Source organism: Temnothorax americanus, unplaced genomic scaffold (genome assembly GCF_048541705.1).
Source record: "Temnothorax americanus isolate GAGA-0224 unplaced genomic scaffold, ASM4854170v1 Scaffold8, whole genome shotgun sequence".
Classification (NCBI taxonomy): Eukaryota; Metazoa; Arthropoda; class Insecta; order Hymenoptera; family Formicidae; genus Temnothorax; species Temnothorax americanus.
Genome location: NW_027509802.1, coordinates 4753604 through 4778346, shown reverse-complemented (window position 1 = coordinate 4778346; position 24743 = coordinate 4753604). Strand labels below are relative to the sequence as shown.

General features: G+C 32.6%; 2 protein-coding genes and 1 pseudogene across 4 annotated transcripts; 2 read left to right on the top strand and 1 right to left on the bottom strand.

The window, feature by feature from the left end:
- Positions 1-181: 181 nt before the first annotated feature.
- Positions 182-3905, top strand: LOC143907288 (uncharacterized). 2 transcript variants are annotated; one of them, XM_077423963.1, is made up of 9 exons: positions 182-505; positions 843-962; positions 1742-1859; positions 1987-2248; positions 2339-2455; positions 2575-2665; positions 2826-2971; positions 3153-3285; positions 3357-3905. In XM_077423963.1, the coding sequence occupies exons 1-9, from the start codon at positions 338-340 to the stop codon at positions 3408-3410; spliced, it is 1209 nt and encodes a 402-aa protein (XP_077280089.1). In that variant the 5' UTR covers positions 182-337; the 3' UTR covers positions 3411-3905. The 2 variants fall into 2 exon arrangements, with proteins under 2 accessions (XP_077280089.1, XP_077280090.1); XM_077423964.1 differs by lacking the exon at positions 2575-2665 and having other exon boundaries at positions 2339-2459; positions 2835-2971.
- A 5493-nt stretch (positions 3906-9398) lies between these two features.
- On the top strand, positions 9399-15036 carry LOC143907281 (uncharacterized). Its single transcript, XM_077423961.1, has 10 exons — positions 9399-9522; positions 12135-12316; positions 12380-12580; positions 12652-12771; positions 13012-13173; positions 13275-13387; positions 13472-13522; positions 13704-13926; positions 14013-14190; positions 14274-15036. Exons 3-8 carry the CDS (start codon positions 12406-12408, stop codon positions 13731-13733), a joined length of 651 nt encoding a protein of 216 aa, XP_077280087.1. The 5' UTR covers positions 9399-9522; positions 12135-12316; positions 12380-12405; the 3' UTR covers positions 13734-13926; positions 14013-14190; positions 14274-15036.
- A 1762-nt stretch (positions 15037-16798) lies between these two features.
- Positions 16799-24653, bottom strand: LOC143907283 (cytochrome P450 6k1-like; annotated as a pseudogene). Its single transcript, XR_013259818.1, has 6 exons — positions 23791-24653; positions 18726-18891; positions 18270-18639; positions 17663-17990; positions 17316-17558; positions 16799-17199 (listed from the first exon to the last, which is right to left on the bottom strand). The product of XR_013259818.1 is annotated as a cytochrome P450 6k1-like (transcript).
- Between the last annotated feature and the right edge of the window lie 90 nt (positions 24654-24743).

Genomic DNA, 24743 nt, shown 5'->3' with positions numbered 1-24743 from the left:
AAAAAAAAGGGTGCAAATAGCCAGTAAAAGTTGTTTTATAAGGTACTTTGATCACACGGTGGTATATCGTCATATTTTGTCAGAGAATTTATAAGTATTTACCTATGAGAAATAAACATCTGTTCTATTATCTTATGTCGCTTAATCACTGACTTATTTACAGATAAAATTGTTAAATTGCGCGTGTTTCCATCTCTTGGTAATATTTTGTTACATTTTCGTTAAATTAGATAATTTACGTTAGAATTTAAGCTAGAGTATGAAAAAAAAATGAAGCAATACAATATGCAACTGATAAAAGAAGAAAAAATAAGCGAACTGGCCTCTCCGGTGTCACATGCATTTGCGTGCTCGTGGAGATATGATCTGTATCGACTCTTTACATATTAGCCTCAATCGGTTTTTATTACTCACAGTTGGTCTGTGGCCTTATCAAAGGTCTAAACTTGTTCAACTCCAGTTCGCATTGCTTTTTAGTGTTTTGGCGACCTTTATCCTAGCTCAGGTATGTTAATAATTTTAATTATATAATAACAAGATAAAGAGAATATAACGATTATTTTTAGCAATCTTTTATTTTGCGTTTTAATATATCAAAATCGTAAGACCGTCACAATATTAAATATATTGATATTGATTTTATATAACATGTGTTTGTTATTACATATAAAAAAAATTTAATTTATCTAGTTTTGCTTAATATATATTGCAGTTAAATAGCTTTCTCATGTTAAATTATGGTACATTGTAAAACAATTAAAGACTTAAAGCCTTTCTCTGGTTGTGTATAAGAAAATAGATAATAATTTCAGTGTAAAATTATATAAAAAATTTCTTTGCAGTTTGCAACATTTCTGACATCACAATGTACTCCAGATCTCCTCATTAATGTTTTTGCATCTGCATTATTTTACATTACCTTTGCAATTAAATATAGTATATTTAGTAATAACGTTGAAGTCGTAAGTAAAACATACTGGATGACAATTTGGAAGTTCGTGAAACTAAATCGATTTCATTTTATGATAAGCAGAAAGCAGAAAATAAATTAAACGTTACAGAAAAAAACCAGGTTTTTGTACCAGCATGTAGTGTAAAAGAAAAGTCATATATAAACTTGTAAAAATTAATATTATAAAAAAGGGTCAACAATTCAGTTCATATAACATAACTCAATAATCAGTTCGAGATGGTTACTGAACTGACACAATAATTGAAGCGTTCTTTAAAACTTTAAAAATTTACATATGCTATCTAACATTAATAACTTAAACTATGCTTTTAAAGAATCTTGGGGATATTTCTTTCATGAAAGTATCCATGTCGATATTTCCTAAATACACATGTTATATTGTTGAGTTATGCAATTAACCAAATTTTTATTTGTTTTGTAGATTTTATTTTTACATGTACATAATAAACAGATATTTTTATCACGCAATATGCAGATAAAAATTATGAATTTCTTCTGTAGTGTAATATGTTTAATTTATTTCATTTTGTTGATTAATTACATAAATATTAGCTATTCAGCTTCAATAATTTCTCGAGTGTCTCGTGCGGTATATATATTATATATATATTGTATTCATATATGTGTAATATTTTTGGGAAACAAGTTGTATTGTATAAAAAGATCAATTCTTCAAAAATATTTCCGAAAAATAAGTCTTTTTATAGAATACAAACGAGAAAATTTTTTAAAAATGTGATTAAGAGAAATGGTATGCAATATTGATAGATAAAGTGTTTGCTGGAGCAACTGCAGCATAATTGTAACGAGTTAACTGACGAAAATGAAATCAATATCATAAAACAGTATGCTATCTATGCAAAACGTTACACGATTGCGTTTACATGTAAGACAACTGCTTTAGATTTACTTTGAATTATTATATTTGGAATTATTATATTTAGAAAACTAAACGCGCGGCGAGTTTATAATAAACTTTTTATCGAAATAATTGATCCTTAAATATTTTTCAGTGGTTGGTATATTTATCGTAATTATTTTAATTTTATACCCAATTTGGTCGCGCGTTTTTTACACCTTACTGTCTATAAATGAAACTCACGCACGTATTTCGCCGCTGCTTGTAACAGAATACTTTGTCGATAAAAGATATTTCTACTTGATATTTTTCCATACAAATGCAGCCTTTTTTATTGGGGCAATTGCAATACTAGCGACAGGAACAATGTTCATAGTTTACTCACAACATGCATGTGGAATGTTTCAAATTACCTGGTAAGGGAATAAATATAAAAACAAATAAAAAATCTAACAAATTGGAAAAATGGAAAGGCCACTTAATGATGCCAAAAGAATCATTTGCAGTTATCGTATCGCACGCACAATGACACTCGAAACTCTACAAAAAAACAGCTTGCAATACGAATATTTGATATACAAAAGATTAATTTGTGCTGTGAATATGCATCGCAAAGCTATGAAGTTAGTAAGCAATTTAATAAGCAATATAAATTATATATATATATATATATATATATATATATATATATATAATAATTAGGATATAAAATACGCGCATATAATAATATTTTTATTTGAAGATTTTCTAACTCGACAATATATAGATTTAAAATAATGTTCACCTTTTTGATAATAACCGGTGTAATGTGCGGAAGTCTTAATATTTTTCTGGTAAATACTGCCTTTGTTTTATGATATATATACTTATAAATAATAATAATTAGATTAATTACTACTAAATTTTCATTCAGACAATTCTAATTAATTGTTATTTTTTTTATAATATTGATTTTATTTTTATGACAATTATTACAATATCCATGTATTTTAGATTTTTCAGATAACATCCTTTAAATCTGATATTGAAGAACTCTTATTACGATTAATAATTATGATGTATCTCTTGACTTACATGTTTGTAGGCAACTATTTTGGGCAAGAAATTATGGATCATAATGATAACGTTTTTGTCACCGTGTAAGAAATTATTTTATACGATAAAATTATATTATATATCCGTACAACAAATAAGCACACATTCGTTATATGGATCACTGTAATATTAATATATACTCGTAGTTTAAGAAAGGTATGATAAAACTGTTTGTAGACAAAGATTTTATTTATATTTTTCAATTATTAATTAATCATCACGCAGGTACAACGTTCAGTGGTACGTTGCTCCGTTGCCAATACAAAAAATGATACTGTTCCTCTTGCAAAGAGGAACCAAGGCGTTCACTATGAATATTGCTGGATTGTTTGTGGGATCATTAGAAGGTGCTGCTACGGTAAGAAATAACCTTTCAAAATAACTAACATATATTTTAAAGAAAAACAGAAAAGTCGTGTCTTATTACAGTTGTTGAGTACTGCAATATCGTTTTTTACCGTTCTTCATTCTGTGCGGAATTGACCAAGAAACAAATTAACTAACAGTAAAATAGTGAGGTACTGTTACTAATAGTAGTTTTAATAAAGTAGTTCTACTAATAGAGGAAAGATTCCGATTATGAGATACTACATCTATTTTGCGTGATTGCCGGAAGTCTATGGGCAGAATTGAAAAATATAGTAGGTCATTTTGAAGGGAATTTAATAAGCTTTAAGATGCGGACATGTAAAATTTAATTTAAATATTGATTTTTTTTTAAATTATCTTAGTTATTCTTTTAAAATTGAATTAACAACAAAAATTTTAATTAAGATTCAAATTATTACATTTCTTGGTAAATATGCATAAAAAGTCAGCATTCACCGACTTTATCGCCACTTAAATATGTTGTAGGGGGAGGGGGCCCTTCTGTGTAATTCTACGCAAAAAATACCTAAGTGAGAGACGGCATTGGTTTAGAAAAAATAGCAAATTAAAGTTTTACAATTTTATTACTTTTCTTAGGTATTATAAAGTAACATTAGTTCTAAGAGAAGTAATTTATTGATATGTGTGTGTAGATATATATATAGTACACGAGTAGGCGGGTAAAGGCTACCGTTCCTCCCCCGCAAGCAGGGATGGATGGGGGTGGACCTTGGTTCGCGTGGAAAGTTTTTCACCCATACAACAATTGGGTTGGGTCAGATCTTTGATTACATTGAAGTTCACCCCACCCACCCCTGCATGCGGGATAGCCATTCCTCCGCCTACATACGTACCGTCTATACGCGCACATATCAGTAAATTATTACTTCCCTTAGCACTGACATAAACTGTTATATTTTTTAGTTACATTATTTGTTCTTAACTTTTAAATAAACAATGACCGCCGATTAAGATATAAAGAAAATTTATTCAAGATTACGTCCTTGACAACATGTCAAAGTCATTAAAATCGGTGAGGTTGCTTAGTTTCTGTATAATTATCTTTTTTATGTGTGTATTTTTTAACAAATAATTGTAGAGATAATTATTAAAAAGTGTAACAATTATTATAGCTTTTAAACTTGTTAAGATAACTTTTACTCTGTTCATCGCTCTGATACTGTTAAAACTGCTTGAGATGTAGACAACCAATGGATGTCACTTTTATAGCGAATTTGGTTGAACATTTGAATACGCCAGTGCGCACTAGTGCGACCAACTAAATTCGTTATTAATTACAATTACATGTACAAAGGAAACTATGTGACGAACAATAGTAGAATAATTCGCTATAATTATTATTTGAGTAATCCGTAACAAAAATTCTATAAGACAAAATTATTTATTAGTTGAATACTTTTGTGTTAAAAGACAAGGACCATTAATTTTTTTTTGCTTTTACTTTCTGTTTTACCTTCTCTTTCTTTCTTTTAGAAATCTTATTTTATCGCTGACTAGATTTTCAGAAAAACAAATTTTTTTTCTAAATATTAATTATAATCTAGAAATTTTGATTAAGACCCAAATTGTACAATAATTAAAATGAGAGAAACACGTAGAGGCCTCTTAAGACTTAAAGTGTTAAGTCTGCAATAATTGTAAGATAATTTTCCAAATATTATAAGTATTCCTGTAATTTTGTGCAAAAAATATTTTTTTTTAAATATTACTTATTCCAATATAAATTCACTTGAAATAACATTTTGATTTTACTTCTATTTTATGGCCATTATATGTATTTAGTATCTTTCTTTGTTTAGCTTTGCACAAAACTGCTTACCCATTATATGAGCAACTGTTTCATAAATATTCATTGATCCGCCAATTTTTGCTTTTTCAGCAACAACTATACTGCTTACAACAGGTCGATCTTGTATAACAGAAATACTTCTAATGTCTTCAAACAAGAAGATATTCGTTGTTGCAATGTACCTCCAATAACCGATTCCTTATTTTCTTCTTGCATATCTGCCATGAGTCCGACATCACCAACAGCACTTCATTGTATCGCTAAACCGTGTAATCCTTTTTCCATCCTTTTCTCACAAATTCTCTCCATTACGGAATTAGCCATCCCATAATTTGTCTGACCTGCGTTTCTTCTTCCACACGACACGGAGAAAAAAACGACAAAATGTCGAAGTTGCAGACAGATCTTCCTCGACAATTCGTCCATTTTTTTGTCATCCATGCTTTTGATTTGAACGAATCCTCGAACGCCTGTGGTGATTGATTTTGGAATGTACAATCTTTTAAAACAACTGCAAGATTAAATATAGCGTCCACTGGTGCTTTTTCTTCAGCAAATTTTAATATAGATTCACAGTCTTTATGTTTCAAATTATCATCGACTGTAACAATCTGTACATCCACACCGTAAGATCGCCATAGCTTTACTCTTGATTGTTGATAACCTGTTCTGATCCCGGCTCGTGATGTTAATACCAGATTTTTTGCACCTCGAAGAGTCAACCATTCAAAGTCTTCTTCCGAGACGAGAATTATCTCCGTATCTACACCAGTTTCGTTTTCTACATTCATGATTGATTTCAGTTCGTCTACTTATGAAAATTCGTAATTGCACCGGATTCTTCTAAAGTCAGTATATAGAAAACCCTGTAGCATTAACAGAGATAGCAACTGTTTATATAATTTTTTGCTATTTTTTGTCAAAATATCGAAGCCAAAGACTATCAAACAATTCTCGTCCTTCGACAACTTAGTAATTTTTGTTGTAGAAACGTTGTCAGGCAAAGAAATATTTGGGAATTTCTCGTGGGTCGTCACTAGTTTAGTGTGGTGTCGAATCTGCGGTAAATCATTTAAGATTTCACTAATAAGTGGAGAATTTAAATCTTCTGGTACCACTTTGTCACTATCAATTTATATAGCTAATGCTAATAATAATGTGATCATACAATTTTATTATAAATTTTTATATTTTTATAAAAATAGGTTTATTGTAAAATATTTTACGTTTTTTGCATATACATATTTGCAATTATCATAATAATTAAATCGATATTTTTATAAAATCTATCAAGTTTCCTAAATTAGTCCAACCGGACTAATTTCACACGGGTATGTCTTTTTTTTTGTATTATTGATTGCAGTTTTAACTAACAACCAACGGGAATAGACCACCAAATGTCAGCACGCGACTACTAAACAAATGCTTACAGTTATAATGATACACGCAGCCTGGAAAGCCGATACTAAACAAATGCTTACAGTTATAATGATACACGCAGTCTGGAAAGCCGAGTTTTACAAGAGGGGGGGCTAACTTCACGCGCATATGCCTTTTTTTCGTATTTTTAATTACAGTTTTCACTACCAATTATCGGGAATGGACTACCAAACACCATCAAACGACCACCAAATGAATGGTAATAGTTATTATTGGATTTTCAGTAGTAGGGAGGCTAACTTCACACAGCTCAGAATTTGATTATGTATTTTGCTAAAAAACTAATATATGATGCATGATATGATATTAGGAATGACATATTACAAAATGGAGATACGTAGCGGTACACTTTATGTGTAATTGTAATCCGAAGTTCTTCGCGAAGTTCTAACGGTATTTTGATGGTATTTTGATGGTATTTTGACGGTATTTAGAAGGGTGTCACCATGGAGAAGTGGCAACACTGTACAGTCTACGCTAAAAATTGTGGAGTGGAGAGAAGGTCGCGCTGTACGGAAAGACACCCAAATCTTTTGGCTACGATTATAACCGGTGAACGTCCTATATTTGAGACAAACTTTTCAACTGTTTAAATGCATTTATTTCACAATAATTGTACATTATAATAGAATTTATATTTATATAATAAATTTAAAATTATATTGCGTATTCACAATATCCATTGTTAACTTTATTTGTTAATCAAATTAGTATAAAATTGGCCCTGATCGAAATTGAGTCCTACTTATTAGACGAGATACTTCAGTCAGCGCACCTGTGTTTCGCGCGAAACCGGTTGAGAGACGTTAACTGTGAAACGCGCTTGCTTTTCAGACGATGCGGTAGTGGACAGCGCGTCGCAGCGGCGGAGTTCTTTTACGGGCATCGAAGGTTAAATTTGGAGAAAAGAGATATTTTGCGTAGAACGGAAGGGAAGAAGGGAATCTAGATGCTAGGCCGGATCAAAACAAAATAGAAAAGAGAAAGAGCGAGAGAAAGAAGCGGCACGACCGGCGCCGCGGCGGTCTGCTTGAGGCACTACCCACGGGAACTCCGCTCCATGTGGCGATGCTTAATCGGAAATTTCTGACTTAAGCCATTACTTACAACGGGCGCAGTACTACACCTGTAATGGCTTGCCACAGTTGGTTGACCCGTACAGGCACGGTACTGGTTACACTTCAGTTTCAGTACTGCGCCTATGTCAAAATACCAGCACTGGCATACAAGTCTTGGCCCAGTATTGGCGTAATTCTGGCTTAATAGAAATTGAGTTTATGATGGCAAACCCGTAATATCATACAGCTATGCCAAGCGTTGGCAGAATACTGACATCCTACGGGCTGAGTTCAAAGTATTGTCTACTCATATATAGAGTTTTACAATCGGTCCAGTACTGGCGTAGTACTAGCAAACTAAAGGACTTAAGTTTTCCATCTCCAGAGGTGTCGCCGGCGAAAGCAACACGCCGCGAGCCGACTTAAAAAAATTTCCAGTAAAATTTGCTAATACTGACAGTAATATATAGTGTATAATATCCATACCAATAATAATTAATTAAAATAACGTATAGAAAAAAATGGTACGGGCATCCATTTTATTCAATAACTTTGTAAAAATCATTATTTTATATTGAAACTTTAATGATTATAGTCATCAAACTGTTTTTTAATAAATTCTAGACTCGCAGCGTGTTGCTTTCGCCGGCGCCACCTTCGAAAACGGACCAGTTCTGGTACAGCACTGAGCCAATTGTAAAGCCAATACTGACAATGAGTCAACGTAACCTTAAACTTGGGTCAACGCACAAGAAAATCAGAACTGTAAAGTATACTTAATGTCACGTAATGCGTTTACGGAAAAGCTTGTGCGGAGGCCCTTACGCGTTAAAGTAAGTTAAGTTTCACGTGGCGCTTCAAATAGCTGCCTTGTGCGCGCGGTTGAGTTTGATTGGCTAGTTTAGCCTCGTTGCGAGTTTCTCTTGTGTGATTCGTCATCTGATCACATGTAAACGCGTTTATTGGTCGCTTGAGATAGCTCTACCGACATCTGTTGTGAACCGTGGTAAGAAGACGAAGAAGAAGAAGGCGGTACACGTTGAAGTATTTCGTCTCTTGTGCGGACCGCGAAGGGTCGCGAAGTTTTTTCTACATATAATTATAGCTTCTTTTACAGAAGAAAGAAGCCCCGGAGCCGATCAAAAATACCTACCTTGCGTACTGGAAATTGAACGAGAAGGAAGACACGAGGAAGTGGATTGTTCGTACATATTTTGTTTCTGATCATTGCGACACATACTGAGTGAGTTCTTATAATTTATTATAAGAATCATTAATGGATATCAGAGGTGTGATTGAGAGAGAGAGAGAGAGAGAGAGAGAGAGAGAGAGAGAGAGAGAGAGAGAGAGAGAGAGAGTGCGTGCGTGTGCGTGTGCGTACGTGCGTGTATGTGCGTGTGTGTGTTATGTGTGTGCATCCACACACAAACGGTGTATATCTGCCGACTGTTGGCCAAGACACACGCACAGTCTACATATCAATCTAACCTCTATACACAGAGAGGTTAGATTGACATGTAGACGGTGCGTGTGTCTTGCGTTTTCCGAACTGCGACCAGGTAGACCAGGCTTAAGGTGTGTGCATGCGTGCGTGCGTGCGTGCGTGCGTGTGTACTTGCGTGTGCGTGTGCATGTGCGCGCGTGTGCGTATTGATCAGATTCGGTATTTGAACAATGAATATTTATTAAAATTATTAAGAAGAAGGCGGTACACGTTGAAGTATTCGTCTCTTGTGCGGACCGCGAAGGATCGCAAAGTTTTTTTTACATAATTATAGTTTCTTTTACAGAAGAAAGAAGTCTCGGAGCCGATCAAAAATACCTACCTTGCGTACTGGAAATTGAACGGGAAGGAAGACACGAGGAAGTGGATTCTTCGTACATATTTTGTTTCTGATCATTGCGACACACATATTGAGTGAGTTCTTATAATTTATTCTAAGAATTATTAATAGATATCAAAGGTGTGATTGAGAGAGCAAGCGAGCGAGCGAGCGAGAGAGAGAGAGAAAGAGAGAGAGAGAGAGAGAGAGAGAGAGAGAGAGAGAGAGAGAGAGTGTGTGTGTGTGTGTGTGTGTGTGTGTGTGTGTGTGTGTGTGTGTGTGTGTGTGTGTGTGTGTGTGTGTGTGTGTGTGTGTGTGTGTGTGTGTGTGTGTGTGTGTGTGTGTGTGTGTGTGTGTGTGTGTGTGTGTGTGAGTGTGTGTGTGTGTGTGAACTTGCGTGTGCGTGTGCAGTGCTTGCGTGTGCGTATTGATCAGATTCGGTATTCATTGCATAATAATTGAATTTGTACATTTGTGCACTAACAATGAATATTTATTAAAATTATTAAAATTATAAGAGCAAATTTATGTTACGTAGTGTCGTTTTTTAATAAATTTGTATTTCTGTATTCTACTGCAATTTTTTCAGAAAAATTTTTAAAATGAGTACTGCATATTATCGAGTAAAAAAATGCCGTGACTTGAAACGATCAGCTACAGAAATTATATTATCAAGTAATGCATCAGATGCTAAGCAATGTCGATTCGACGATTCAAATTCATATGTTAGCGATGACGAAGACTCATCTTTTGACCTGACTAATAGAGCGCCAGATTTTAGCTCGTCAAATTCTCAATCTTCTCCATCTTCTTTATCTTCTCAGCAGTCATGGACTTCAGAAGAAAGCTCTCAAGAAAATGGTAATGATGACTCAACTGTGACAGTAGTTTCTTTTCCAGAAAAATTACAAAACTGGTGTGTAAGATTTAGAAACAGTCTAACAGTTGAGGCAATAGAAGTGCTGCTAGTGCATTTACGAGATGAAAATCTACCGAATTTGCCCAAATCAGCAGCTACCTTATTGCAAACAAAATCTAATCCAAATGTGAAAAGTATGAAAAGTTTTAAGAACACAAATGGTTTTTATGTATATTTTGGCATACAAGAAGGATTAAAAGCGATAATCACTGATGAATACACGGAGAGCACTATTAGCTTATTATTTAATATTGATGGCCTCCCATTATATCATGGTTCAAGCGAACAATTTTGGATTAACTCGGGGCTTGTTCTACACAATCAATACGAGTGTCAACCATTTATTGTTGCTGCATATAGCGGAAATTCGAAGCCACAAAGTGTAGATGAATTTTTACAGGATTTTGTCACTGAAGCAAGTTATTTAGTTCAAAATGTTGCAACTATTGGCCAAAGAGAATTCAAGGTAGAAATTATTGGATTTTCTTGCGATACACCCGCAAGATCGTTTATTAAAAAGTGTAAAGGCCATGGTGGCTTTTATGCTTGTGAGCGATGTGAAACAAGAGGCATAACCAAACATAAGAGAAGAGTTTATCCCAGCATGAATTCTAAACAGCGGACTGACGATTCCTTTAGAAGACAGCGACAAAAGGAGCATCATTTAGAAGGCAGATCACCATTGCTGGATATAACACATTTTGACCCTGTCAGATCAGTATTTTTGGATTCCATGCATTTATTTTATTTGGGAAATATGAAGTGGATTTTGTGGAACAATTGCTTGGAATAAATAAGAAAATCAATCGCAAATGCAAACTTCGTACTCGCGATGTAAAACTATTAAATTCCAATTTAAAAATATTGTTGAGATATGTACCTAAAGAGTTCCAAAGAAAAACACTGGACTTAGACGAATTGAGTCATTGGAAAGCAACGCAGTATCGTTTTTTTTTTACATTACTGTGGGGCCCTGGCGTTACGTAATGTTCTATCTAAAAATATGTTTCGACACTTTTTTCTCCTTGTAGTTGCATGTAGAATTCTTTGTAACCCAGATTTATGCTTAAAACGTACCAATTATGCCAAAGAATTGTTAAGAAAATTTGTTGAGCTTCTTCCGTCATTTTACGGTCCATATTCACAAGTTATAAACAACCATAACTTAATTCACGTAGCAGATGACGTGGAGTTCACGAAATTGTCTCTGTCCGAGATTTCCGCATTCCCCTTTGAAAACAAGCTTGGTAAAATTAAACGAAAAATTCGAGGAAAGAAAAAACCTGTGGCACAGTTAGTTAGAAGAGAATCCGAAGAAAGAGCATGCCCAATAATAATGAAGAAGAACGCTATTCACAGAAAAAGAGATGTCATAGTTAATCCTGATATTCCAGATGAATATGCAGTTGATCTAGAGAGTATTATTCTACATGGAGTAGAAATAAATACGTCAAAGCCCAACAGCATTGTACAATTGGATTCCAATGAGATACTTAGAATTACAAAGATGAAAAGAGAAGGGCAGAATATTTTTGTGCATGGTTTTGGATTCAAAACAGTCACGGATGTATTCAAATTTCCGTGTGAATCAACAAAAGTAGGAATCATGAAACTCGGCCGATTGTCTCAAAAAGAAAAAATTGTCTCTCTAAAAAATATCCGAAAGAAATGTGTTCTTTTTGAAAATGATTTCGCAGATATTTGTGTTACTCTTTATTGCAGTGAAAATATTAATATGGATTATAAAAAAGATACAACTCATGTCGTAATCAAATTTTTTGAAAAAAGTAAAACTGGACAAACTAGCATCGACCTTGTACCCGTGACGTGGACGTATCTTAAGGATGGTCAATTGTTCTGCAAATACCCAAATAAATCTGAATACTTGAAAGTAAACAAGCTGAGTAAAACATCTTCTGAACCTGGCGCCTCATGGAAGAGTTTTAAAGTTATTCTTGTAAAAGAAGCTAGTAAGTATTACATATTTAAATGAATAGCGATTCTCTACTAAAGTTTCATTTCTTACGATTTAGGAAATTATGAACAAGGTATAAGACGAATGAAGAGGGGATACTCTGATGAGATAATTGAAAGTAGCAACATCGATGAATATCACAGTTCTGAAAAAGAGGAAGACCATGTACAGCTGACCGGAAATGATCTTCAGAAATCACTGAATAAAATTCCTTCACTTAAAGGAAATTTTAAGAGTACACACAAAAATTATAGAGAAGGTACATTTTCTTTGTTATGGATAGATACAGTAAATATTTTCAATTGTCTTAATACTATTTTTTTTTAATAGATAATTCTGACACTTCGGTATCCCATACTTCTAAAGATGAGAAATCAAGCGTTGATAATAGTGATACATCGTCATCGACGTCGTCATTAAAAACCAAGAAAACATTCAAAAAACATAACAGTAAGTTGAAAGGTTGGCAAAAAACTATTATATATATTTTAACTATTATACATATACAAATTTTTAAAATTTTTATTTCAAATGTAGTGTTTAATTTTTAGTAATGTAAATTTTTTTTCTCTTTTTCTTTTTATAAAAGTGTGTGTGTGTGTGTGTGTGTGTGTGTGTGTGTGTGTGTGTGTGTGTATGTACATATATTATTATTATAGTTATAAGAAATGCAATTAATAATGATTTTAGGGCACGATTCGCAGAATGCTACAAGTTCTTCAAATTCAAGTTCATCAATTCCATCGCCTAAAAAACGAAAAACGCAATCAATAAAGGAAAAATCTGTAAGTTCAGATTCTCTTCAAACATTATCGTCGGAAACACAAGATAATGCCACTAAAACATCAGCGGGTAAAATTTATTTTTTTATAAATTTAATTTTATAATTTCAATTTTCTGATTCTATATGTGTGTAAAAAATGTTTATTATTTACAAATCTATTTGTTCTCAGAAACGCAAAAAAGTTCTATTCGATCAAAAGTAATTGATCCAAAGCAAAAAGCAAAAAAAAACTTGACGTTTCAAAAACTGCGATTTCAAGTACAAGCAAGAAAAATAAGAAAGGTTAAAAAATTATTCGTTATTAAACTATCCCAATTTCTTATTTTAAGTTAAAAAATGTTGATCTCTTTTATTTTTTGTTTTTAGACCAGACATCGAAAAAAAGATACAACTCTTGCCCAACTTGCGGTCGTACAGGTACATGTAAAAAAAACATCTGATAATTTAAAATCATTTCAATTAAACATAACAATAATGAATTACTTTTTATAATTTTGTCATAACATTTAAATTAAATTTTAATATAAATTTAAATAAAATATAATTAAAAATATAATAAGTCTTTACATTAATATTTCATGTTCTTTATTCTTTTCAGCACCATCAAAATCTTTCTTGGAATCCATGAAACGAAGTATTGAATATAGAATCCGCGACGAGTCTGAAAAAATTAGAGGAACTATTGCTGCTAGTAGAAACAGTGGATATATTGAAAATATCATGGAAGAAGGAAGAATTGCTGATTTGCCGAAAGATGACTTAGACAGTTTCCTGCAGTTTGAAGATGATTTGAAAAAGGATGAGGCTTGGTCAAGAAAGTCGTAAGAATTTCACATTCCTTATTCTAATTTGATTTTACTTCTATTATATTTAATTTATTATATTTAATTTTTCTCTTCTCTTTCAGAAATGTTTTATGGTGCTTAATACTAAAAATTCAATGAGGCTCTCAGAAAATCTTAGTATAGTTATTTCCCGCATTATTACAAAAAACGTACAACTTCTATATTCTGCTTTTGGACGAGAAACTAATGGTGTTCAAAAATAAAATTTTTCGAAAACAGAAACTTACAAATATCTTCGAGGTATAGTATTCTTTCTTGCACTACTAATTTTTTTAATATGATCAGTTATTTTTTAAAGGTTAATATATTCTATTATATTTCAGAAGTCATTCTGACTAAATGCCCCGAACTACAGTTAAAAGAACTTAACTCCCAATTTAGTCGTTGGTTTTCGGGTGCAAAAGATAGAGAAGGTGGAAAAAAAGAGAGAAATTTAAAAAAGACTCAAAGAAACGAAGGATAATACTTAATAATATATATAATACTCACAAAACATTAAATATATACGAAAATGAGTGTTTCATTTATTTTTTTCATTAAAAGAGTTTGTTTGAAGAACATGAATTTATTTTCTTTTTATTTTGTATACATCGTAAAATCATTTCTGAAGTTTAAGGTGTTTTTATAAAAATAAATCTGGAGTTTTAATAAATGTGGAGTTTATTTCTTTTTCCTCTTTTCATAAAATACCTACATCAACTACATATCATTCTATTTTGCATAATAAGCATTTAAGTCAATAAGATTTACGCCAATACCGCACTCCAATACCGTAGTTACGTCAGTACTGATGCGCCTGCTCTTTCAGCCAATATACTGGGGTAGTATTACATGCCAATACTGGTTGCCACTACTGACACATCACTGGCTAACCAGTACAGAACATCTTTATAATCCCAGACATATGTCAGTATCGCGCCCGTAGTTACGTCGGTACTGCGCCAACACTTTCAGCCTATACTGGCCTAGTACTAAATGCCAATACTGGCTTGCCACTACTGGCGCATCACTGGCAAACAAGTGCAGAACATCGTTATCACCCCAGATATATGCCAGTACAGGGGCCAACACTGGCTGCCGGTACCGCGCCAGTAATGCCAGTACTGGGGCAGTACTGCGCCCTTTGTGGATTTCTTAATCGTACAATGATAGATCTTGTTGCGCTCTGTAAGCAAAGACAAGATGGGGTGGATCGAAGCGAGGTTCACCACACCCAACGCCGATCTACTTATAGGGCAAAACAAGGTTTCTTATTGTACGGTTACATGTGTACTGTCTGTACACACATATATCTTTAGAAAGAAATTACTTCCTTTAGCACGGACACAAACTGTTATATTTCTGGAACTTTTTTGTTCTCAACTTTTAAATAAGTAATAACCGACGATTAAGTTATAAAGAAAAGTTACTCAGGGTTATGTCTTTGACAACATATGTCATGGTTAAAGTTATTGGAGAGGGGGGGTACGTTAATCTAAATATTCTAAATAATTACCAAATACACTGAGAAAAAAATTGTTGATTCAATAGCATCTGTGTTATTGAAAAATATTTAACTGATTTAACTACAACGCTCTTAATACTATTATATGGAAAGTATAATCCAAAAACTACATATTTGTTTCAAAAAACGTAGTAATATTGAAAATATTTTTTGATTTAATGACACAATTTATTGCTTGAGATGCATATGCAATTTCACCAAAATTAGATATTTAATAGCAAATAAATTTGCTTGATTTTGAAATACTATAATTGATACAAATAATTATACTTAATGCGTTAATCCGTACTCTGATTGAAACAAGCACACTGTTGTAGAGATTGAGATTCGTAATAACGCCCGCAATGCGAGTGCAGTGTTGTCAATCCGGTAATTAAATTGACAGACCTTGTACTTCTGTCAAGTATTTTTAACATTTTTATATGAGTACGTTTCTATTTCAACGGAAAGTAGATAAGATTGGCTGAAATATAACTATGCAATCCTCTTAATCCCACGTTATTGCAATCAGTATACATATTTATTTAGTGTAAGTAAAAACGCCATTAAAAGCAATATCTGATTCTGTCATCAAAAAATTCATTTTAACAAATATATGTTTATTTTATTAGAAATAAAAATGTTATTTATATAATTCAATTTTTGCCGGAATTACCAAGATAAACGTTTTCACCGCTAGGTGGCCTTATTTCTCAAATGTAAAATTCGATCAGAGATCGTAAATAAGGGCCCACGGCGAAAGCGTCTTTACTCGCAGTTCTATCATTGAAATCCATCACTCGATCGGGGTGATATATAGATATGATAATTATTTATTATTTATATATTTATATATGTGGCAGTCGACCAACCGCCACATGTATAAATAAATAAGTAAAAAATAAATATTTAAGTAAAATAATGCAATTTTATTAATTACGGTGTCTTATCAATTACAAAAATCATTGCGATAACTACATATTCATTTTGTGAATGTAAATTTGCAATTGATTGGTGGTAAATACGTAATCCCCTCTCTATTAACTATATCTTTTTTCTTTCCAACTAAACCTGTATTTCAAAGAATTTAAGTTGTGATTATATAATTCAAATCTAACAGGTAATCCTCCAATTTATTTTTGATAAAAGACTGTGTTTTAGCAATCAGAAAAAATATATAGAGAATAATATATGATGTTGAAACAATAAATTATAATGTTAACATTGCAATAGCAAATATTATTGCAATAAATACATCTTTCGTTGGCAGCCCGCAATGAGATATATTTCGTTGAACCAACTTATATTTCTTTTTATCCAATTACTTTTTTTCTCAGTGTACATTTCTTAAATATAATCAAAGAAGTTTTTAAGACGCAACTATATATTGTGACGTTCCTCATTGTAAAATAAAATGCAAAAAACAGACATGCACAAGACTATAAAAATAATTCTAAACAATAATTTGATATAATAAATTATAGATATATTAATGGATTTATTCAAATCCTCACCAATGCAGCTACGAGGTCCTTCTCCAAATGGCAAATAAGCATAAGGATGCTTTCTTGCTGTCTCGTTTTCATTGAATCGTTCTGGATCAAAATTGTCCGGATCCGGGTATATTGTCGGATCTCGATGCAGCCCAAGCACCGGTATAACAATAGGAATCCCTTTGGAGACTCGGATGTTTGCTATTGGCAAATCTATATCCTGGGTGCAGATGCGGTTCAACATTGGAAGTGGGGGGTATTTTCTCAGAGTCTCTGGAATATGTAAAAGAAAAGTATGAAAATATATATTATCCAAAATACAAGCAATTTTTATTTAAACTTACATATTAATAACAAAATATTTTTGTTACTTATTATAATATACTTGCCATTTATTACTTTTTTAAGATACTTCATATCATTAATAGCCTCGTAGGTGAGATCAGCATGTTTTGCCAACATGTCGTCGATTTCCTCGCGAACTCTGTCCTGTACATCTTGATGTTGCGCTAATTCGTATAGAGCGAATGTTGCTGTCGCCGCGGAGCTTTCAAAGCCAGCAAAAAAAAGACAAAAGCCTGCGCGGTAGCTTCCGTCATGGTAAGCTTATTTATGGTTGCTGCAAATAAATTTCATAAGTTTCTTTAATAATTTATTTCAAGAGAAATCTCTTAATTATTTGATATTAATATAATATATACATTATGTATTAAAAATATATATTTACATTTTTTACGTCGGTCTTCTTGTCATCGTCAGGATCAACGTAGCCTCTCTCCATAAATTGAATGAGCAAATTCATAAAGTCCTGCGTTACGATATTATTAATTTGTCTGCGTTCCACATTTTCTCGAAACATATTCATAAAAAAGCTGGTGGTCTCTCGGTCCGCGAGGGATATGGAAAAGAAATCCAAAATTTTTGGCAGGAACACAAACAGAATAAATCGTAATATTTTTATCCTTAAAAATTTTTTTCCTTGGATTACATACTCATTATTCGGATTTTCAATGCAATTAGACTTTATGCCAAAAGCAGTTGACATTATTACGTCTATGGTATATCTGTTGATCAAATTGGTAAATAATTTTTACTAACTTTTATCAAATTCTATCAAAATGTGCGAAACATCGAAGATGTTAAAAAATTATTGAAATTATGAGAAATAACTTGAACTAATAAAGAAAAATTGATATATAAAAAATTAAGTAAAAAAATTTTTTTACACAAATATGCTGTTTATCTTTTCATAATATTTACATTTTTTATCTTTAAATTCAGGAGTTTCGATTCCTTGTTGTTTGCAAAACTTTGTTTAAGTAACAATTAAAAAAAATTATTACCTTCCAAACATATCTTTCATCTCAACAGAATCTCTCGTCTGTGCTTTGCTTTCTAAATAATTTGCCAGTCTTTCACTACATTTCTTAGCAATTGGGAACATCCTCTTTATTTTTGCCGGAGTAAAAGTAGGTGACATCTTGTAGCGCAGATCTCGCCATCTCTTTCCATTTACACAAAATACATTTTCGAATAATGGATTAAGTTTTGGATTAAAATTTATTCCACGATCATGGAAACTTGAAAAATTTTTTATTAACACTTCTCGGATAAGATCGGGATCGGCAATCATCAAATATGGTTTAAAAAATGCATACATTCCTATAACTCGATGTTCCTTATACTTCATATAGAAATTTTGCAAAAATACACCTGTTAAAAAAGCTCCTTTTTAGATAATTCTGCGATTTTTTTTAAGTAAAAATACAAATAAAACAGTGTAAAATAAATGTACTCGCCTATTTGCTGTTTTCCAGTTATAAAATTTGTAATGTTTCAGTTGGCACAACGGGTTCGATGTAAAAAACGTTTCTTCTTCGCCAAAAATTGAATATGACAAACTTATAATAAATATATAGAGCGCTCAGGGCAATGATGATTAATTCGATAAATACCATAGTGAATCTAAAGAAAGAAAAAAACCAACCTTTTATAAAAATGAAATAATAAGAAGATAGCGTGCTGTAAAAGACGATCCCTATAACGATCTTGCGCATAGATGTTATAAATATATAAATTTATAAGCTCAATAAAACAAGAGCGGAAATAAAAACAATTCTTCAGTTTCTTTACCCCTGTTTCATAATAATTCTTTAAAATTTGGTTAATCAGTTCTTGAGTTATAGAAATTTTGGCTGTACTTCCGAAAACGTCCATGCTCAGATTTAGGTGAAACTTTGTGAATAGGTTCCTTTTAGATATTATAGAAAACACATATACCAAAAGGATTTTTTGCGACTCCAAAGTTTAGCAACTTTTTTAACATTTTTAACTTACTGTCTCCGCACATACATTTTCCACGCAAAACAAACCAAAACAGCTCTCAAGTAATGTAAACAACTATAAAATCATACACAAAGTACAAATATATTAGTTTATATACTCTGCTGTATACTGTGCTTTACCGAAAAAAGTGGAGCCCCCCGCAGGGGGGCGGAACCTACTGCCTCCACGCATTATACACTGTCCACGCGAAACGAGGTGCCACATAGGTTCGTGGCGCGCTTTACAAGCTCGTTTAAGTAGAGGTGGTATTTCACCTCTACTTCTCACCTCACAGAGGAAGTTTCACCAATGATGTTTGCTAGATGATATAAAATATGTGTATATTCAGGAAATTAGAGAATATATAATGTTTCATAAAATATATATATATATATAATTTTTTTATTTGTTTTGTATATAAACTAATATATTTGTACTTTGTGTATGATTTTATGGTTGTTTGCATTACTTGAGAGCTGTTTTGGTTTGTTTTGCGTGGAAAATGTAAGTGCGGAGGCAGTAAGTTAAAAATGTTAAAAAAGTTGCTAAACTTTGGAGTCGCAAAAAATCTTTTTAGTATATTTGTTTTCTATCTAAAAAGAACCTATTCACAAAGTTTCATCTAAATCTGAGCATGGACGTTTTCGGAAGTTTCTATCTAACCTTTGAGTTAAAAAGAGACAGAGAGTGAGAGTTAACTACTAGTTAAGCTAACTGGCCACTGTTGAACTGGGCCTTAGTACGTGTATATCGGGCTGCGAAAATTTAACTCTCAATGAAAGTTGCATCGACAAACAACCGGAGGTTAGTGATGTTTATGACGATACACAGCACCAAAATTCGACGGATCTATTCCTCTTGAACGTAGCACAATTGTTTTTAAAATTGGAATGCCAATTATTGGTGCCAGTGTCATCACTTCACTGTTGTTTCGGGTACATTGAGTGCGCATGAACAAGGCCAGGAAACAGTCAAATCTAATTTGAAGACGCGCTTACGTGAAGAATGTATTTTATCAGATCAAATAGATTCAATTGTTAATCAAGTATTTAGCGATGACCCTTTTCTTGTATCAACTAAAAAATTGAAGACAGACTACCAACGTAAACGATTTTACAAAGATCATTGTGCATCTGTAGAACCCGTTGAGATAGTACTAAGCACCGATCACAAGCAAAAAGTTTTTCCACTATATATGTTCCTATTCAAGAAACTTTGAAAAAACTCTTTACGGATAAGTCTCTCAGCAATCAGCTCCGTCGTAATTGTGAAATTCGCGAACAAGATGTTCAGACAGATTTTACCGACGGATCTGTATTCAAAGACTCTCTTTTTTTTTAAACAAAATCCAAACGCGCTAAAATTGATTTTATATCAAGACGCATTTGAAGTTGTAAATCCGATCGGAACTGCTGTTTATAAACATAAATTAATTGGAATCTACTTGAGCATCGGTAATCTTCCGGAACACGTACGATCGCATGTGAATGCAATTAAACTCGTTGCACTTTGTAAGGAAAAGGATTTTGATTAAGATAAAGTATACGGGAAAATTGTAGATGAATTGAAAACAATAGAATCGGAAAGACTACAGATGTTTTCGGGGGAAATAATAAAAGGGTCACTTGTTTTTATCGCTGGCGACAATCTTGGAAGCCATTCACTTGGTGGTTTTGTTGAAAATTTTACACTGAAAAAAAATACTTAGATCCAAGAAAATATTTTTTTACATAGTACCAATGGCTTATTTACTTAATATAATCACATATTTATTTAGAATTAGATATTTTTACTTAATTTAAGTAAAGATATCTAATTCTAAATATATATATAAATATGTGATTATATTAAGTAAATAAGCCATTGGTACTATGTGCCAAGTACTATGTAAAAAATATTTTCTTGGATCTAAGTATTTTTTTTTAGTGTAGTATGGCGACGTATTTCTGTCGATACTGTCTAGCTACTCGAGACGAACTTCATAGTAATGACTTTCAGCCTATGATGTACGAACGAAGAACGATTAAAAATTACAACGACGCGTTACAAAAAAAAAGGAGAACAAAATCACCACCAAGGCATAAAGTTTAATTCCAAGTTTAATGAATTGAGAAATTTTCATGTTTGTAATCCAGGATTGCCGCCTTGTCTCGGTCACGATTTGTTAGAAGAAGTTGTTGCATATTATTTGAAAATTTACGTTGATATTTCATTCAAGAAGGATGGTTCTCATTATCATTTCTAAATAAACGTATTGAATCTTTTATTTATTTGCTACAAGATATGAGAGACAAGCCATGCCCAATTTCAAAACAAAAAAAAGAGAATCATTGGTGGGGCGTGGCAGATTTTTATCTTCATCAAACTTTTCCCATTACTAGTGGAGGATAAAATTTACGATGCTATGGATAATGTATGGCGGACTGTTCTTCTTCTTGGAGAAATAGTCGAAATAGTTTGTGCTCGTACGATCCACAAATCTTGTTTGTCATACTTAGAAGTGATTATAAGCGAATACATTGGTTTTCATTAGCATAACCAATAAAGCGAATACACATTATTGTGGACAAAATTTGCAACAAAAAAGGACCCCTTTATTTTTTTTGTACGACAAACGCTGACTTTTTTTTGACGCGCAAAGTTATCCAATATATTGCGCACAGGTCGGATAACGTTTGTTTTACACCAGAATAATTATTTTTTATTAAAATTCACGTGTATATATATATATAATCATAATAATTATGCTATATACCAAGATCCAAGCTCGGACTAAATGGCAATTTAATTTAATCTAATTTAATTGTATACCATAAACGGTCGTATATTTTTTTATATTTCTAGTATTATTGTAAATTTTTTCATGTTTTATAGGGTTCTTCTCACATTCTATTTTTGATGGAACTATTTTGGATAGACATTACTATCAAAAGAGTTAATTTAAGCAAAAGCTGTATTGACCAAAAGTGCATTATGGACACGTAAGTTAATATACAATAAAACTCATCCCAAAAGACTATATATATTTATGTATTACACATATCTTTTCCAACATTAGTAAACTGCAACATTAGTAAAATAGCAATTTACTAATGTTGGAGAAGATGTGTGTAACACAAAGCTTCCTCTATGAGGAAGCCAAAAAAATAAATACTAATAATTATACATTAAATAAAATAAGCTTCCTGTAATAATGAGGAAGCAATGTGCAAGTTTGTAATTTGCACCTTTTTACTTACGTTTTCATTATTTGTTTATATATGAATTAAATAATTTTACATTTTTATTTATTTTTTACATAAAATATCTACTTTTTTTACCTTACACCTATATATTCCAATTATATATACATTAATAATATGCTCAAAATATTTTATAAATATACTGATAATATATCAGGAGATATTCTATAGTAGATACTGGTAATGTGATCAAAATATTTTTTTAATATACTCACAATATACACCAAGAAATATTCTCAGTATATACTGAGTAAGCTTTTAGGGCAGACAATAGAACATCCTCAGTACATTCTCAAAATATCATGGACGTATTTCGAATATCAACAGGATATACCCAATCTACGGTAGTGATATACTGAGTACATTCTCAAGATCTACCTGTACTGTGTGGGAAGCAAATAAGTTGTTTTTCACGGAAAATCACACGACTCGATTGCCATATATGGAGCCATGTTGATAGATTAGACGGCAAAGGGGACACCTGATAGATGAGCAGAGAACCTTACAAAAATTAAATGTTCTATTGCTTTCCATTTTTTTATTAAATAATGAGAAGCTATACAAGTGTAAAGAATTAATAACATAAATAAAGCAAAGTACTACACCAATATGTAAAAGTATTTTGTTTATATTCTTACATGGAATTTACAAAGTATAAGTTTAACAGTTTAACATTTAATTTAATTTCTAATTCCACTTTTCTTGCACTAACAAAAAGTTATTTTTCCAAATTAATAACGGAACATTTTTAAGAAAAAGGCGTACGTGTTGGCCCAAGAGTGCGGATTTCTATTATTATTTATTATTTTTATTTCTTTCTGTTCTTTATTTTTTGAACTTAATATCTTTTATGTATAAAATATATTTCTATTTCATTTTTAAAAGGGACATCATATAAGCGGCGAGATATAAGATATAATATACACGTACTTATTTAGGCATGATTCTTGCGGCGCGGCGATGCGTCCGCGGCGGCTAGCGACGGCGCCCGAAGCGCGCTCCGAAGCCGGCCGATCGCCGAGCGCACACGTACACGGCTGCTCGCTTGTATGCGTATGCTGTAAGCGGCTTGAATCTCGGAAGAAATATAGATCGAAGTAAACGGCGCAAACCTTGTCTTCTTTTCCCACATCGCTATTTTCGTCTTCCTTACGTATCAAACGCGGGGTCTGATATTAATTAATACCCGTGCTACGTTGATGAGTTTGTCACGCACATTCCACCGGGAATATTATTAACAATAGTGAAACATTTACAGTACGAATATGAGAACTGCGTTTGAAAGCATTAAACATACTTTTCAAAATTTTCCACGTTACGGGTATTCATTATCCTCCACAAAGCGAGCATATATTTATGAAATTATTGAAGTAGTAATCTTTAATAGCCAAAGAAAATGTTTGAAAAGATATTCTGGTAGTGGTGATCCTTTAAGAATATTTCCCAGTTTGGTTTTTTGAAAAATTCGCAAAGCGATGTTATTAGCACGGATGTTATTATACCGGAAAACGATTCTGCCGGTTTTAAGGTTGCAGAATGCATTCTCTCCGCTTTCTGCCTGCTCTATGTTTCCATACCATCTATATAGGAAAAGGCTTTTTAATTACTCCGAACGGATAATCGCTAAAGCAACTAGGCGGGAGAATAACTTTGAAGAGGTACAGCGGATTGATGGGAGATCCTGAGCGAATATCGCTAAGTTAATTAAGCGGGATGAGTTGAAAATTAACGGGAGGTCCTGAGCGAATAGCGCTAAGACAAAAAATTATTAATTACTTGGAACGAGTAACGCTAAAGCAATTAAACGGGGGTATTGAGAGGTCCTGAGCGAAGAGCGCTAAGACAAAGGATTTTTAATTACTTCGAGCAAGTAACGCTAAAGCAATTAAACTGGAGTATTGAGAGGTCCTGAGCGAATATCGCTAGAACAAGAAGACTGAAAATCCTCTGAGCAGATAATGCTTGGGGGATTTCAGCTGATGATTGAGTCATGAGAAGCAGAATTATGGGCCGGTAGAGGAGTGCCTTGAGCGTGTTGTCGCTAGGGTAAGGATTCGATAATTACTCTGAGCAAGTAGTGCTAGAGTAATTTCGAGAGGAATAAAATGGCTATTATGATACAACTCATATACATATTTATATGTGTGCAGGCAATTGAAAGTTAGAGTGAACGAATATTTAAAACTTACTATTTGTTGGAATATATATTATGTATATTACGTATATATATGTATACGTAAAATAAATAAA